The following is an 18,619-nucleotide window of genomic DNA, read 5'->3' as shown; positions in this document are numbered from 1 at the left end:
CCCAGGAGTGCACATTAAGTGTGTATGATAGCAAGAGCCCCCCCTCCCCATCCCTCTCTCTTTCTCTCTCACTCTTTCAAGGCTTTTTATTTCATGTTTGTTCAGAAACAGTATGAATTTTTGCCACTCCGACGCCGCACCACTCCACTCTCAGAACCACAGCCTCGCCCACTCCTCCTCTCCTTCAAGGTCGGCCCTTATTCCTCTCACTGTGTTGGATGTGAGAGGAAGAGAGGAAGGATCTGAGTGAGGGATCTGAGAGAGGGATCTGAGAGAGGGATCTGAGAGAGGGAGGAAGGGAACAGGGAGATGAGACAGAGATCATTGTGTAGATTAAGCGTGAGAAAAGGGCCGAGGACTCCACAAGCTTAGGAGACGAGGACAACAGGGACAAAAAGCACACAAGCAGATCTTTCATTATATAGAGACAAAATCTCTCATGTGTCTCCTACATGCTAAAAGGTGTAGTGGATTATTATCAGGATTATAAATATACCCAGTTATAAACCTGTGGACATTATAATGAACCATAAAGTAAAAACTGTGTGTGTGTGTTTGTGTGTGTGTGTGTGTGTGTGTGTGTGTGTGTGTGTGTGTGTGTACTGTCTGAAAATTTTGTACAATTCAGAATCTTAAGAAACCCCAGTCTGAAGTTTGAATGAATGTTCTAGACAGACAGACAGAAAGAAAGAAAGAAAGAAAGAAAGAAAGAAAGAAAGAAAGAAAGAAAGATCTCTTTAATATAGATTTTAATCCAAGTGCTAGCATTGTCTAAAACCTCCTGTGGAAAACTAGCACACCTATCTCATCTGGGCAAAACCCAGCGATTGGTGACATCCAAAAGGTTCCCGTATTTGCATGTGACTTCTTGACAGTGGCCTTGTTGAGGCCGGGATCTAAAATAGATCCTGCTGATTTAGGATTTCGATCGTGTGTACGATGTGTTGAGTCAGTGAGGACATTTCGAGAAGACGCTGTGAAATGGAGGTCAGAGTAACACGGCCGAGCGCTGCGGCTTTTTTCCCACTCTGTTCTTGTTGCTTCACAAACAGAATCGCACACGGGTGTAATAAATTGAAACAGCGTGTTAGAGTGTTTATGTGGTTGGTCGGAGGGTTTACATGTGTATGTGGGTGTGTGTGGGTGGGGGGAACTTAAGAACCTTCTTCAACACTCTGCAAGTGTCACGGGGAGTTCAGAAAGATCTTACACTATCATGCACCTATTTTAAATTGGTCTGGGGAATCAGAATCCCCACACCTAGCTAGCAGAAGAGGTATTTCTAGATCTTTCGAGAAGGTGAATCCGAACCAGAGGAGTCTCTGTGATCAAGAATAAATCGGGCTGCTAATAAAAAAAAGCATAATGTTCAGCAATTAACGATTAGCTAGCAAGTTAATGACTTGCCGATTTAAAAAAATCAGCAGATTATCTAGAAAGACATGGCTGAGTTTTTACTTTTGATAACCAATTAACTAGCTAGACCTGGTCGAATTTGCCAATTGCTCAGCAAAACATGATGGGGTTTTTTCCAATCATTAGCTGATTCGTAACGAGACGGATCAGTTAATCGGTCCTGATCCTTATCCAGTTAGCTAGCAAGACATGGTTATCAATCTTGATAACAATATCAACTAGGAAGACATGTTTGAATTTGGCAATCATCATAAACAGCAAATTGGCTAACATGTTACTGTTGAGATGATCAATCTCTTATTATCTAGCAAGAAATGGTCGAGTTTGTCAATTATGTTAATTAGCAGATTAGCTAGTCAGACTTGCTTTTTTGTTCCTAGTAGATTTTGTTGGCAGTGCTAGCACTGTCTAAAATTTCCTGTGGAAAAAACAACCTCTTTCCATCAAGGCAGAACCAAGCATTGGGTGACTCCTGATTTCTGACAAATGCATGAGGTAGATGAAGTGATGGACCGCATGGATAAGCTCTTGATGAGGACACAACGCAGGGACCCAACTCACCTGTAGGTTTCCAAATATCTTTGTTTGCGAAGCCTCTAAACCCTCTGCCTCACGACTAAACAATTCTTATAACAATATCCATAAACCAGGCTAAGCAACATGCAGGTTGTACCACGAGCCAGCATATGACGAGTATTTGTGTTAACGTGTTGGTTCGGATGTCTGTATATTCTCATACACACTTCTGATTGTGAAGCCTGGACCCGGGCTTCTTGTAAGCCAGATTTTTTTTGCACGCCACATCCAGGATTTGGCAACCGAGCTAAAGGAAGCGTGGTTCGAACTTGTTTGAGGTTTGAGCAGATCAGTCGGGGAAGCTGTGTATAATATCAGGACGTCTTGACAGCTCCAGCTATCGAGAGTTAAACAGTGACATCTGGACTGGGTCTGGTTTCAGGACCAATTTGCTGTGTGCAGGATAAAGGCAATAAATTCCACCTTGTTGTGACTAGGCAGAAAATGGACAGACTCAGTCTTTCAGGTTTGTCCAGTATGGCCAGACAACCACCAGGTTACTGTAAGGTATTAAGTCACGCCTCGCCATGCTTATAGGACTACGGTAGAGACTGAGCGTAAGTGCATATTTTATATATGTTATCCCGTTTTAAACCCAGACATGTTGTACCATAATCCAGGTACAATGAGCCTGTAAATTCCACCTTGTTGTGACTAGGCAGAAAATGGACAGACTCAGTCTTTCGAGTTTGTCCAGTATGGCCAGACAACCACCAGGTTACTGTAAGGTATTAAGTCACGCCTCGCCATGCTTATAGGACTACGGTAGAGACTGAGCGTAAGTGCATATTTTATATATGTTATCCCGTTTTAAACCCAGACATGTTGTACCATAATCCAGGTACAATGACCCGGACGTGGTTTAAAGGACACAGACACTGATCCCTATCCGTCCGCCCGCCTCTCTTTATGACCAAGTGATTAATCCCTTGCGGAGAAACACAACACCAGAAGCCACACCAAAGGGGATTACTGGCCTCTATATTTAGGGTTTTATGTACATGAATATTGGCAGAAGCACTCTGTACATGTGACAGGCAGAGCAGACACAGAGAAGAGCACATTTACAGAATCCCAAAGCGATTCACTCACAGAATGAGATAATATACAGACAAAGGCAGCGGGACAGGGGACAACACCTCGACATACCGCCCGACTTCGTCAGGGAATTTTACAACATCAGATTTTTTCATAGCAGAAATAATTATAACAAGTAACAAGCAAAAAATAAAATAATAATAAAGAGTTCAGATAGCAAAACAAACATGAAGAGGTATAAAATAACTTAAGAACTTTTTCTAAATGGGAGTACTCAGTGAGAGAGCGGATGTGGGAAGGGGTCGATGTGATCACAAACAATATGAGTTTGGACAAGGTTCTCACAACACAATGCAAAATTCCAGGATGAGTAACAGGGATGACGGCGCCACTCGTTTACTTGTGAAGAACATGAAGTACATACAGGACGCTATCTCGCTCTAGAAGCAGTTCTGAGTTCTGCCTCTAGGCTCACCAAGTAGTCAGTCATGGAAAAATACAAAAACAAAAACAACTTAGTAGAATATCACTTCCAGTTAAATAAACTTTTCCTCTCATTATATATATAATATATTTACTTCTGTGCAGAGTCTATTTTGTGGGAATTTTTTCGTAATTATTTTGTATGTTTGTATTCGTTTTCATTTTAGCAATACTTTCTTGTTTTCACCAGTTTGCTCTGGTACTTGACCGAGTGTCCACCATGACCGATCGCATAGACATCCAGGAGGTAGCTTTTGCCCGGCTCCAGGCCTGTGATGGTTTCGGTGGTTACGGCTTTGTGCGGGTTGGCACTGTAAAAGTATTTGCAGAGCACCTTCTCATCCCTGCGACGCGTCTCGGGTCCGGCGCACTGGTTCCGTTGGCGGCGGCGCTGCTCCTCGCCGTATCCATCAGGCACCTCGCGCTGGTACACGCAATACTTGTTGCGCTCCTGTGTGCCGAGCCAGGCCACGGTGACCGATTCGCATGTGCGCAGCCTGTCGAAGGCCTTGATTCGTGTATCTTCAGGGAGAGAAGGGAAGGGCCGCTTGGCGTCAGCTCGTGTGCTTGCTAACACCTTCAGTGCCGAAGCGCCTTTGCGAGATCCACGTACTCGGATAATGTACTTTGCCTTGGGTTTGGCACGGAGCTGGAATTCACGCACACCTTCCACGTTTTGCGAGAGCACGAGTTTACCGTCACGGCGTACCTGTACGTGAACAGCATCCAAACAGGAGTGGACAGAGAGAGAAACACGGCGGTGGGAGGAAACGGGAGCAAATCGCAGCAACTTGATGCCCTTCCTCTCGACAAAGATGTCTGCCATCTTGCCATCCTTTAGCTCGACAGTCTTGGGCTCAGCCTCATCCTTGGTGCGGGCAAAGGTGCCCACGTATGCCGTACTAGCGTTAGAGGCTACGTTGATGGCAAACACGTCAAAGTAATACTGTGTGGCCGGCCTCAACCCCGACATAGTAAAGATGTTCTTGTTACCGATGCAGATCTTGCGGATGTCTGAGGGCTTGAGACTGGTACCTGGAGAACGCCACTGCTTGGAAGCTGGCACGCGATTGGCATTCAAAGACCGCTGACGGTCCTTGTCGAGGTTGTTCTCCGGCGAAGTAAAGCCAAAGCGGGCAAAGTCAAATGGGCTGAAATCTAGACCTGGCTTGGGCGCTACCATGAAGGACTCGTCGGAGCCCATCTTGGCCTCTGCGGCACACAGGCTCTTGAAGTTGTGTTCTTTGTTGACAACCACGCAGTAATGCACAGGCTGACCCATTCGTGAGCCAGTAGGGGTCGGTTTCCAGGCCAGCGTGACGGTGGTACGGCCCAGGCTGGTGACATCCACCCTGGGGTCATAAGGCAGCTCCGGGTAGGGCTGATCTGATTCTGGCGTTGTGGTGGCATAGATCTTAAGGCTGCTGTCTTTTTCAGTGGAGAGAATGTCCAGCTGGTACAGGCCAGAGGGTGAGCTGCTGGAGACAAATGACTCCACATCGTTGCCTTTGTAAGAGAAGAGTTCAGTGCCTTCACTGGCTGTCACCTGCTGCTTTTGCTGCTCCAGAGGCTCCGGCTCACCTAGGAAACACAAAAATATCTGGATGAGGTTTTGGAGGATTTACAAGAGTCTCTCTCTTTGTAGAACCAACTTAAATGATTTGCTTTCTTTTCCTCCTTCACCTGACACTAACAGGTAGCAAAGAAATGCAACCTGCAGCTTGCAGAATGTTTTATCATGTCAATCCTGATGAGGTCATTCAGACTGTCCTGGGCCTTGAACAATTAGTTTCTCGTGCCAATAGCTGCAGTGTTTTCTCTCAAAATACTGCCCAACATCAGAGACTAATATTCACTCCCCCTTCCCCCAGAAAACTCCACAGCCATACAGAGGCGCCTTTTAGCCTCGCTCCAGCCCACAGTCCCCATCCGGGCCGTCTCATTCAAGCCGGGCGAGAAAGCATAATATTTTGTCTGTCAAACGAAAAGAGAGCGCACTAAATTAACAGACAGCATGCACAAAGACGCCGTTCCCTTCGGAGGCATTCAGCAAACTTGCCAAAAAACCATGTACAGAGACCCAGCACTCGTCCAGGATTATGTACATTTATGTATATTTACAGTTCAATGTTATATTAATCTTCTCTAAATCTGGGGTAGCTAAAGAAGATAATGATGATGATGATGATAAATGTGTCTTCCTTAGGACCGGTGGCAGAATTAGTTTCAAAGATAAACTCTGAAGGAAATGTAGACATTGATGGGAAAAATAAATATATAAAAGCAGCACCCATGAGTAAAGTAAATTAATAGATTAATGCAAGAGGGATGAGAAGTGCTCTGGTACATATTACTGTACTCACTATAACACACACACACACACACACACACACACACACTCACACTCTCTCTCTGTAAATCAGACACACATGCTGGTCACATAATTGATTCAAGAGCTTTTTTGGACTCGACTAAAAACAAAACACACATGCCCAACAGCCGCTTTCAAACGCATCCTGATAATCTCAATCTCTCATTGTCAAATTATTCGATCTCTCCGGTTCTAATCCTCCGACTAAAATGAAACCACGACTCTGCTCCAGGTCTGGCGTGTTGTGCCACGCTATTTGAATTTTCAGATACGCTCCAGATGGGGAGAACGAATCAAAATAGAGACGATGCGAGATCAGAGAGTGAAAAACAATCAGGCTATAGACCTACAGACAGGGATGGAGAACAGCTGACAGGACATGCTCCACAATTTTGCTTTGCCGTGAAAACATAGTAAACAAAGTAAAGAGAAAGCCAGGACCCTGTTTCAGCTTGAGTTGGACGCTGATTTGATTGTAATACATTAAGAAATACTAATAATAAAGTCTTAATGTGTATTTACGTTCGCTGTCTGCCCGTATTCTCCATTTTCCAAAGTCCAAACAGTTCATGACCACATCGTGAAGGGTGGGCCCAGAAACACTCCTAACAACCTACCCATACATACATACACGTGAACTCAGAGACTCCTTTGGAAAACCCCACCTCGCAGACAACAAATATTTACAAATATTTGCTCAGATTCATGGTTATGCTCTTAGGATAGTCAAGCTCATTCACACAGTCTCTCTGCTATTTCCGTCTAATCAATGCATAAGTATATTTACCCAACCTTTCTGGGTGATTCATTGACACGCAGCAGGATGGCTGATTAAACACAACACATCCCAGAATTGTTTGCCGGTTGCCGTTAGAGTAAGCCAATCCTAACGGCCGCCGAAGAAACTAACGAGAATGTCCTTCGCAGAATTTGAAAGGATGTCATTGACAAAGGTATCCAGGACACACTGTTCTTCTCTGTTCAGATCTGTTCTTTAATAAAGCCTAAGGATTGAATGTCCGATTCTAATTCTGTCTGATCTTCCGGAGACGGATGGAAGGAGGCATGTAAGTGTGCATTAAGCCATAAACGGTATTGATTGGTGATAGCTGAAGACCCCTGTATTGATTTTCGGGTTTGGCTGCTTCTCATAAACTTGACTACACCTTCAGCTGAGGAATATGAGCAATTTTCTAAATAAAATGTAAATTTTATTTTGCACATTTTTCCAGGATCTAAAGTGATGCAGACTGCTGAGACCTGACTGTACTGTAGTTACCTGATCCCTCTCCGCTGGCTTCCTCGGGCAGTTCCTGCAGTATCAGCCTCCACTCGAGGGGAGCGTCACATGGCGTCACCGTCACTGACAGCGGCGTGTTGTCCTCCTCCACCACAAAATAGTACCTGCCAAAGCAACAACACACTTCAGCATTGCCCAGAATGTGATTTGTATCTTGGTTTACAGAATAAAAGCAGCCTCATGTGGATTACAAATACAGTCTGTGGCAGGACGGACGTTGGTTTTTCCAGGTAGGGGAATTATTAGCTTTAATCGTTCTTCCTTGAGCGGAGGAAGACTAGACCATCATAGGTTAAAACAGGCTTCAATTATTTCTAATCTAAATATCCACACTGTCCCCAAACCCTGATCCTATTCTCTGTTCCAAGGCCATTTCTAGCCTCGCACCATAGGCGAGATCCCTATTGTCACCCCCTGCCAAGTGGCTCCACCCTTCAACCACAATACTCCACTCCCACACCATACAAAATCATTCGCAACCTTCCATAAAAAAGGTAAACACATTTAATAATCATTGCAAAATTGCCTGAGTTCAAGTATGTCAATATATACTGTATAATAAAATGGTATATCAGTATATAAAATATATAATATTTAAATGGGTGAGAGCGCTCGCTGGCGCCCCCCAGCTGGTTGTGCCCTAGGTGACTGCCTAGCTTGCCTATACCTAGAAACGGTGCTCAGATTCAACCTAATTTGAGAAGGAAGATTTGAATGAAATGGAACTGACGATAGGACCTGGGTTTGTAGCCTATTCCATGCTATTGTACGCAGCAATATATATATTTTCTTTGTATGCCTATGGAGAAACAAATCCCCGAGCATCAGTGCCATTATCAACTTACCCCTCATTATCACATTAAGTCCTTATCAGTGATACACATGTTCATAGCATATTATTACCCTCTATTAAGGCTGTTGAACAAAGAGCCATAATGGCTGCTCGAATGCCATCCCACCCCACTGAATCATGAAAGATTTATTCAGATCACACACTGAATAATGAACTTGATTTATTACTATTTTTTTACAGTACGGAATATTCATGTGTTCTAGATTTGGCAAGGGCATGTTGTAATTTTAATCCAATTATGATTAAGAGTTCTAGATCGAGCTAAATTATCGCACATTTTCACCAGGTTGACGTATAAAATATGATGAACAGAACCTGTAAAAAAATTAATAAAAATGTGAAACTGTGGGAAACAGTCTGGCATGACCATATGTGGCCTGCATGTTGGAGCTGATTGATTCATATGCGTTTCCACTTGTGCCCTCTGAAACAACCTTGCCTCCCATGGACACCGAAGAGAGAGAGAGAGAGAGAGAGAGAGAGAGAGAGAGAGAGAGAGAGAGAGAGAGAAGAAAGAAAGAAAGAAAGAAAGAAAGAAAGAAAGAAAGAAAGAAAGAGCAGAAGTGCTGTGAACGTGGGTATCGTCTTTCGCTAGAGACACCTGCTTCTTCATCAAAAGTGCTTCTCATTCACGCACACACCCACGTTTCCCAGCATCTCATCCATAATGCATGCCTCCTTATGCCCTCGTCAGCTGTGTGCCGGCTCTAATCGATTCCATATTCTCCATTAGGACACTTAAAAACATATCCACACACTGAGTCGTGTGAAGTCCTTCACATCTTGTAAAACGTGTTACAGAACATCTAGAAGAGTTTTCTTTTTAATCGTTTTTCCCTCTGCAGACGGCCTTGTAGATACTTGAAAGCTGTCGGATTTTGCGCGTGTGGGTGTAAGCATACCTCTTCGGCGTGTCCCTGAACAGGTATCCGCTAATCTCAGCTCCATCGGGAATAACAGACGAGTCGTGAAACAGGGCCTTATCCCGGATCTGCATCTGGAACAGGCCTTCATCACGAGTGGGTAACTTCTGACCAAGTACAGACAACGACAGCAACAGCACTGCAAAGCAGCTGAACGCTCGCCTCATCCTGCTACAGAGAGAAGGATAAAGACAGAGAGAAAAAAAATGATAACGCACGTGTGTGGTTGCTTTTGACATCTCGTAAAAAAATGCACACATGGTTTCATGTGGGTCCACTTAATATTTCGGACCCTCGTATTTCTGCCCCAACCCAAGGTCACGAATTGAAAACAAATTCATTGATTACCGCTTCTCGTGTTACATAAGGACGTAGACAGCCAGCAGCGGATCTACAACCGGACTAAAGTCGCTGGCACGGAAACTCGCATGCACACAGATGTGAAGCACATGTGCTTGTTTGTATTTGTTCTGGAGTGCGTTAGCCGTCTGGATCTGTTCATTTGTCATGTCAGTTCGTTATTTCCTGGTCGCTCTAAAACCTGCGCAATTGAACTGTGCACACTTTCGATGAAAAGATTAGGTTATTGGAGCAGTGATTTAAGGGGTTCTAAAAAATCATTAGAATTTGCTTTATGGAGCAGTGTTCAATCCTGAACTTAAATTCACGAATCATCAGTCTTGGTAAGCTAATAGAAAAGCCACAATGGGGGACATATTAAGAAAGAAATGTAAACTTGTCACATGTATTTTATAGCACAGTGAGATTCTTTTGCATATCCCAGCAATGCTAAGAAGTTGGGGTCAGAGTGCAGGGATAGGTTTGAGGGTTAAGGGCCTTGCTCAAGGGCCCAAGAACTTAGGTATACTGTAACTTGAACCCCTGATCTCCTAATCAGCAACCCAGCTTCTTACTCACCAAGTTATTGAAGGTGAACTGGCTCAAAAGTGGTAGCTCCAGTATTGCCAAGCTGCCACTCTTGGGCCCTTAAACAAGGCCCTTAACTCTCTGTGCTCCAGGGGTGCTGTATATTGGCTGACTCTGTACTCTGACCCCAGCTTCCTAAAATTGCTGGAATATGTGACAAAAGAATTTCTCTTTGCTGTAAAGTTCATGTGACAAGTAAAAAGCCCCTTCACCATTCTGCAGATGGATGTACCCCTAAGAATTTAATGTCATTCTTACATGGAATGTTATATCATGTGTAAAGTGAACTTGGTTGTTAAAAAGTAGCAAAACTAGAATACCACTAGAATAAACTAAAACTGATAAAAAAAATGACATAGAAATAATTGGTTGTGAGTAGACATGGCTAACACTGCTAACATTTATGTGATAGATGACTAGCGTATATCAGTGTCCATTTTACTCCCTCATAACCCATTATACAGGACTGCCATGTCTGTGTCTCTCCCATCTCACTCAGGTCCTGTCCTCTGTCTATTGATTGGGCCCCACTGATCGAAGCTGATGGCTAACCCCAATCCCTGCTGATATAATGAGGATAATGATGGCAGATCAGCCCGATACTTTACTGCCTTCTTTACCGCAGCTGGAACGAGTGCCCTTTTAATGACCCCTCTTTCACCCTCCTCCCTCTCATTCTGTCGTTTTTTCTTTCACCACCTCTCTCTTCATTCATTCTGTCTTTGTTTTGTGTTTTATCTCATCCTCTTGTCCACTTTTACCTCCTCCCATCCTTTATACCGGGTTTCAAAGCTTTTCCCTTTAAAAGTCAAAATTAGTTTTTTTTAGTTTTTTGTTGATTGTCAACGCTTCTCCCAAAATGTTTGGTTTGTCACTGTTGGGTAAGACTCAGATTTAGACATGAAACACTGAAGGTTTGGATTTTGTAGGAAAGGTCTCTCTGGCAGTCAAAACCTCAAGGCAAAGTTTTGGGGTTATTGGCAATTTTCGTTTCGGGGACACGTTTGTGAACCTTCAAGCAAATGATTAGAATGAAACGTGATCAATTTCCAGAAAATAGTTGCTATGGCAAACAAGATTTATTACACAGCTTGGGTATAATAATAATAACAACTAAAATAAGTAGGCATCATAGTAAACTTGTTTTCCATGAAAAGATTAAGAAAGGAAAATTGTGTCTTTCCAATTATTTTCAATCTTTTTCTCAGATCTGGCAACCTTGACTAAGTATTCAAAGCATTTAAGGGAGTATCTAAAGAGCTGCAGAAACTGAAGTAATTAAAAAAAATAGCTTTTTGCAAGGACTTATTGGTAAATGCACTGGTTTATCTTCTTGTGTTCACCAGGATGGCCGAGTGGTTAAGGTGTTAGACTTAAAATCCAATGGACGTATCGCTGTGTGGGTTCAAACCCCACTCCTGGTAACTGCAAATTAGTTCCTAAGTTAGTCACTAGAACAATGAGATCAATTCCCTGAGAAATCCAAAGAAAACCATTAATGGTTTAACTGGATGTATAAATTGATTTCTAGATTTGAACCAAGTTGAATACCAAAAAACCCCATCCCCTTAAACATCCTATCTTTTCCAACCATACAAGGGCCACACCTTATAGTCTATTTAAAATGATCATCGTAATTGAGAAGATAGTTGGAATTCTAGATTATTTGACATTCTTTTTTTTTATTTCAATACCCATAGAACATGAGATCAAACCAGGGTTTTGTTGTATTGGTAGATATGTGGCAGCATTACGAAGCCTGACTGAGCGAATCGGACAGTTCTGTAAAACGCTCGTCAGATATTCCGACGGTGGCGATGTGAAAGAAACATTCACACTTTAGTCACAAGAATCCTGTCTTCTAGCTCTGGACCACACACCAGACACTTTCGGATGATGTCAAAGAACGTGAGAACATTAAAAAGATCTAGCTGAATTATGGAACCCTGTCTTCTTTGAAGCTCTAATGCAAAGACATGAGACATCCACGGGCCAGCTTCTGACACTGAATGTGAGAACATCAAAAAAAAAAAAAAAAAAAACGGGATTCTATCCGATTCCCAGGATACCCTCGCTTTTCCCACAATGCACGGCGTTCTCTTTGCTAAAATGAATCTTCAAAACAACTCCATCTGGAACAAATAAAGCTAAATGTTTAATTAGAGCCGGGGAGAATGTCTGATCACAATTTGTGAGGGCATAATTTGAAGGCAGAGCCGACCGCGTTCGTGTCAACCTTGTTTTGCTGCCGTTTTTTTTTTTATACGTTCTATAATATATCGCTTTTTGTCATTTGCTTTTTAGGTCATATAGGAAACGAGATGCGTGACAAAGGTTTGTGTGTATGTGTGTGTATCAGGGAGGTTTAGGATTATGAGAGGATAATTCTAAACAGCTTAAGCTCTTTGAGAGCAGTAATGGTCTGTAGTGTTTGTATGGCCATCGTTTTTTTATCCCCTCTTAATCGCTCACATAAAAGCCAAAATGCGAAACTATCAAACAGAACAAGCGAACGAATTAAAATTACTCTTGACCAGCTGTGCAAAGAAAAAAAAAAACATGCTAACCCTGGGAAAATGACTGATTGCTTTCCATTGTTAATAGTCCGATTTTCGACTATTAAGCGACGTTTAAATATTTTCCAGGACAGAAAATCAGCATTTGAGTTGCTTGGTTTCTAAGTGACCACGTGCAAATGGTCGAAGCGGTTCAGCGTATGCAATTAGTCATTAATTAATTGTATTTGTAAGGGAACTTGTGATTCATCACAAATGGATGAAAGAGCTCAGATCGAGAAGGTCCTTCATCAATCACTCGGAGAGCTGATTGATCTACGAGCGGTGTTAATGGCCAGTAAAATGCCTTTTAACTGGAATTAGCTTAGTGTAGCTATTCACTGGGGGCTTGAGTTATTTCAAGCAGGTTGTCAAGACACAAACACACACACAGATGACGAGCACATGTTTCGAACCATGCACAGGAGCAACACGGGCATTTCCACATGCCAATCACGCTCCAGTGGCGCTGCCCACAAACGCCAGTAAGCCTTTATTACTAACATGTGTGTGTGTTATTCATGCTGACTTCCGTGGATATTCGCAGCTCAGGGCGTGAGTTCTGAACGCACGCACATTGGCGGCGGGGTAAAAAAGAGTAACTTGGCATCAAAAGTTGGCATCGAGACAATATTTTTCTACAACCCCGATCCCAATCTACACTTTGGAATGTTCGCAGGAAAATATTACGCCGCACACGCAAATCCCGGAGCTCTCCAGGAAGGACAGAGACAAAGTTTTTTTGGATTGGCCAGCATTCCAAGACTAGGGTGCTTTAAAATTCCTGTCGGTATCTAAATTACAAATCTGGACAATAACATTTATCATTATTGCGGTAAGAAATGAACGGCTCGAAAGCCGGCGACGGAAACGAAAGGAGCTGCTCCGATTCTCTCGCTTAAGAGTTCTGGAATCGAGTTCAATTCGAGTGCCAAACCAAAGTGACACCACTCTGCCTGGGCAGCCAAATCACACACACTCTCACACACACATACACACACTAGCTTGAGAGAAAGATGGCTAACGCTAAGCTCCAAGAGACACCGCTGGAACGCTGTGCTGCCAGGCTCTTGTCCTTCTTGGCCAGCGCTCAGGACGGCGTTTGCAGAAGCTAAACTTAGAGAGAGTTTGGTGAAGGTTGTTACAGGACTGTTTATACTTGGCTCACACAGAGAATGCCATTAGTGTGTAAGCCTCAAACAACACGGGGGTGACGGGTACGGCACAAAGCGCCGCCAGGCAAACCGAAGATCTTCCTGGTTGCTCGCATGTACGTGTCCAGAGGGAAGTTTCAGCCAGAAGATGATCTAAGTTAAAATAGGACTGATCTGTCACTGGGGTGGGTCCTGCTAGGGGGCGCACTTCGGTTATCTCTTAAATTGAAAGGTCCAAAAGGTGCACTCTTAAAAGTACAGTTTAGTACAATTGGTTCAAAACTGTACAATTCAGTGTGACTTTCAATTCTTCTTCTCCTCTCTTCTTTTGTCTTCTCTCCTTTTCTCCTCTTTTCTCTCCACTTGTACACACTTCTTTTTTCTTCACTACATGTATCATTCTAGCCAAAGAACCCGTGAGGAGACCGTTCTCCAGGAAGAAGTTCTCCATAGAACATAATATTGTAGTTTGGTTCATTCAGAGGTTTTATCCTCTCTTCTCCTCATTTTCTTGTCTTCTCTTCTCTTCTCTTCTCTTCTTCTCTTCTCCTCATTTCTATTTTCCTGTCTTCTCTTCTCCTCTCCTCTCCTCGCTTCTATTTTCCTCTCTTCTCTTCTCTCTTCTCTTCTTTTCATTAATATTTTCCTGTCTTCTCTTCTCCTTTCCTCGCTTCAATTTTCCTCTCTTCTCTTCTCTTCTCTCTCTTCTCCTCATTTCTATTTTCCTCTCTTCTCTTCTCTTCTCCTCGTTTCTATTTTCTTGTCTTCTCTTCTCCTTTCCTCGCTTCTCTTCTCTTCTTTTCTCTTCTCTTCTCTTCTATTTTACTCTCTGCATCAGTCCAACTTTTCCATTTGGAACACAACACCGATATCAAATCTCCGAGCCTCAGCTGATACCCGATCGTGCTGCAACCCGACATCCGCACAGTAAGTATCGGTTGTCAGGTCACCTGATCACAGGCAGGTTGAAGGGCTGCTGTAAGACAAGCAGTTCCCTTATTGTCACACACATTCACAATATAAACCTCATCAACGCATGATTGGTTGGCAGGTCCGACGCCGATCCGGCGTTTACGTACCGATTCCTTTACTTTCCTCATTTTTTTTTCATGTGTGGAAAAAAGGGTTGGAAACCAGTCAGCTTCAGAGATAAGACGTCTGAACAAATGGAGCTCAGTGGTGAAGGTTATGTTCCAGCGACCCCAAAGGTTAAGAGTCAAGAGACGCTTTTGGTCATGAAGAAGGAAATGAGCTCTGAGCAAGCATTTGTTGGAAAAAGAGGCAATATGTTCTAAAGATCTAAAACGTCTCTGTCAACCAAAAGTGAGAACAAATACATGTAGTCCCAGAGTTATGACGGTTTGACTTACGACCTTTTTTGACAAAATTGTACAAATATGTACATTTCGATTTTCGTATGATCAATTGGGACGTTGCAGGATATAAAACCTCCCACCTTGTCGGATGTTTTACAGATGTTTTTCGTGTTTCAAAGCACAAATTTCAAATTTCGCTGTCCATGCACCCGCAGCCACTTCTGTTTTGCTAAATGATGTACTGTAATATGTTTAATTATTAACCACACTACCCCATACTGATCACCCTTCTTCAAGACTCCTGAGTAGGGTAGTCCATGTCCAGTTACAATGGGGTCATGGGAACACGTCTCATTCGTAAGTAAATCGTAAGTAAGTGAGAAAGAAAGACAGAAAAAAGAAAGAAAGAAGAGTGAAAGATCCGCTCTAGCCTCCAAATCTGAGTTTTCAAAATCCTGCCAAGCTTCAGTTCTGCATAAGTCAGCATTTCCCCGCTCTAAATGAGGTCTTAATCACTTCAGCCGCGAGTGAAAGCCTGCAGCACGTCGCCACATCAACACCGAGGTCTTGTCACAGTGGGAATCCGCTCCACGGCCGCCTTTTCCGTGTTTCCACCCAGACAGCACAGAGGCACCGTTCAGACGGTGTGTGAGAACCCCGTAAGCCGAGCTGTTTGTATGGACCCCGCTGGGAAAGAGCATCCCGGGGGGAATATATTCAGCAGCGCTACAGGGCTTGAACAGGTATGGAAATGAGGGAAGGAAAAGGAGCAAGTGCCAAACCCTCGATTCTGTACCTATAGAACTCGACACGGAGACCTGGGGAGCTGCACAACCCGAACGCCGACCCAAACAGGCGCTGCATACCGACGGCGTCCTGTCACACTTGCCACACACACACACACACACACACACACAAACACACACACAGCCATCGCAACAGTGGCGGGATTCTTTCTGCACAGCAGTTTTCATATGCAAATGGAGGGGTTTAGATACGCTATGTGACACAGGCCTTGCCCATTTTCACACTTTTGTTCCACTTTTCATTGCTTCTCTGAGAAAGAGCATAGAAAACAGAGCGAGAGAGAGAAAGAGAGAAAGGGAGAGAGAAACAGAATGCATGAACAATGCCTTGGCCTCCCTGTTAAATGCACTTATTCAAGCCCTCTCCTCTCGCTCTGCTTTTCTTTCAAGACTGAACAGAAAATATCACCAGGGCAGGTCAGGCAGGCAAATACACTTCTCCATTAATTCTTCGCTTCCTTTTTCCATTTTTCTTTTCTTTTTCTTTCTCAGGGCAAGGAAAACTACGGACCAACCCCATTAACCAAACTTGTTTTTTTTACCTCCAAGTCAACTTTAATAACTAGTTCTTTTCTTAGGGTTCAAAAAAAAGCATTGTTATACTGTGCACACGGTTGCCAAATACAGCAATTTCACACAATTGTTTTTTTTTAAGTCTGATAGAATGGTATTGAGATTATAAAAAATAAAAGTGTGAGCTGGGTCAAAAAATTAGGAACACATTAGGAAGTGATTAAGACCAGAACACTATTATTTTGATTCATGACGTAAAAATACCAACATACAATACAATGTTCTTGGACTCATTTTCTAAAGCTTCAAAAGCTTCTTTTCCAGTGGTCCATCTCTAACTGGTTTCCGCCGCAGAGATACAGCAAAAGAAAAACACACATTTTAGTATCTGTTTTATAGGTTTGTTGTTGTTTTTATTTATTTTTTTCATATTTTTTTGTAAGCTACACAGGATGAAAGTATTCGGTTTGATATGGCAACCCTTATTAAATAACTATACAATGATTTATTTGACTTTATAACACTTTATTATACAAGTAGATAAAAAAATATACACTAAAACGTTTTAGGGAAAAATTATATCTGCGTTATGAAACGTTTTGTTACAAAAAAATACTAATTATAAGTGATTTTTTTAATTATAGGAGGATATTATAAAGATAATAAACTTAATGTGTCGAGAAGTTTCGGTACAATTTTGCCTCGTGAATGTTAAAAGAAATGATAAAAATGGGAAAAATGGTTTTAAAAAGCATAATATTGTTGTTTTTTTCCGGATGAAGTGTTGCGTCTGGACAAACGCGTGAGAGCGCGTGAGACACCAAGCTGCAGCCGCGCGCACAGACCGCACCGTGCGCGAGCCTCACTGCTTATGCATGCACTTTTTCTTTCCTTCTTTCTTTCTTTCTTTCTTTCTTTCTTTCTTTCTTTCTTTCTTTCTTTCTTTTCTTTCTGCGTTTAAAAGGTTGTTTAACTTCTTCTTCTCCTTGTTTTTTTGTTCTTCATCCTCACCCCTTCTCCACACCTCCTCCAAAACCGCAACCCGGTGCAGGAGACTAAAATTAAAAGCGCGTGCGAGCTCGGGCTTGATTGAAGCGCGCTTGTTAGAAACGCCTTTAACTTCCCGGAGTGGTAAAAACCGCAAAGGAAAGAAAGAAAGAAAAGGAAGAAAGGAAAAAAAAACACCCGAGTTCTCTCGCACCCTGGCACGAGTTTCAAAGAGTGCAGTTTAGTGCTCGGAGAGTCCCGTGCTGGGTTTTTTTCTGCCACCACCACCACCCTCAACTTCCTCGACATGCCCCAAAGTTTTACTAATAAAGGATTTTTTACGAGATATAAACGGAAATGCAAAACGAGGTACCGCAAAAATGTTCCCTGGGGATCTTCAGGAAAGTTCTCACCCAGGTCTTGAATGCACGAGCCTTAAAAATGCATTCAGGATATTTTGCACACAAAAAACTTGTAAAAGATGGGGGTCTTCCCTGAAGAACCCTGAAAGTACACAATAAGATTCCCAAAAGGTTCCCTGTTTATACGACAGCACGTGCATGCATTGAAAAAAAAATGTGCAAAAGTGATGCAAAGTCTCAATGCAATTAGATGGTGGAAAATACTTTACCTTCTTCTGCTTTGCTTTTGGTCCAGATGAATGTAAAATTTGCTTAAATGTTCTTTTTGATCCAATCCACGAGCGCAGCTTCTCAACTCAAACGCATTCAACTCAAATATAAAGAAAAACACAAAAACACGCGTCCCTCTAGAACTGAACTTAATAAAGAAGTTTGTCCTTTAGGCTTCTGTGCAGTAGTTTCCTCCTTTTGCACTCTGGGATCTGATGGGATCTAATGGGATCTGATGGGATCTGATGAGATGCGATGAGATGCGGCGCGCGCTCTACTGACAAGCGTCGATCCAAACTCCAAACTGAGAGACAGAGGGGGTTATCCTGAGGTTTTTTTTATTTTAAGTCCTCCTCTTCTTTCTCTACTTCTTCCTCTTCTTTTTCTTCTTCCCTGGCACTGCGTTCCTCCCCTCTGCTATTCAGACTCGGACTGAACTGAAGTGAGAGAGAGTAGAGAGCTGAAGTGCTCTGGTTCCGCGCGCGCTCGCAGAAGCGACTCCCATGAGCCTGCCCACTTCGCTCGTGGGCGCGCGCACACGCACGCAAACACACACACACACACACACACACACACACACACACACCACATCTACCAAAAGCAATGATACCAGGTGCCAAACGGGATTCCTTACACACGTCACATCTGTTACAGATGTGTGTCATTGTATAGTAAAGAGTTAAAAAAAATTACTTGTAATAGAGTTTCAACAAACATCTACATAAAACAGGTGCAAACAAACATAAACAATTTTATTGACATTTTATTA

General features: G+C 42.8%; 1 protein-coding gene and 1 non-coding gene across 2 annotated transcripts; one reads left to right on the top strand and one right to left on the bottom strand.

The window, feature by feature from the left end:
• Nucleotides 1-2,956: 2,956 nt before the first annotated feature.
• Nucleotides 2,957-18,316, bottom strand: ndnf (neuron-derived neurotrophic factor). The gene is made up of 4 exons (XM_046870087.1): nucleotides 17,850-18,316; nucleotides 8,940-9,131; nucleotides 7,164-7,288; nucleotides 2,957-5,094 (listed from the first exon to the last, which is right to left on the bottom strand). The coding sequence occupies exons 2-4, from the start codon at nucleotides 9,125-9,127 to the stop codon at nucleotides 3,677-3,679; spliced, it is 1,731 nt and encodes a 576-aa protein (XP_046726043.1). The 5' UTR covers nucleotides 9,128-9,131; nucleotides 17,850-18,316; the 3' UTR covers nucleotides 2,957-3,676.
• trnal-uaa lies at nucleotides 11,229-11,311 on the top strand. The gene has a single exon. It is a non-coding gene; the product is annotated as a tRNA-Leu (tRNA).
• Nucleotides 18,317-18,619: the final 303 nt, after the last annotated feature.

The sequence above is a fragment of the Silurus meridionalis genome, chromosome 16, assembly GCF_014805685.1.
Source record: "Silurus meridionalis isolate SWU-2019-XX chromosome 16, ASM1480568v1, whole genome shotgun sequence".
Taxonomy (NCBI): domain Eukaryota; kingdom Metazoa; phylum Chordata; class Actinopteri; order Siluriformes; family Siluridae; genus Silurus; species Silurus meridionalis.
The sequence above is the reverse complement of the archived record's forward strand: the minus strand, read 5'-3'. Positions and strand labels throughout refer to the sequence as shown.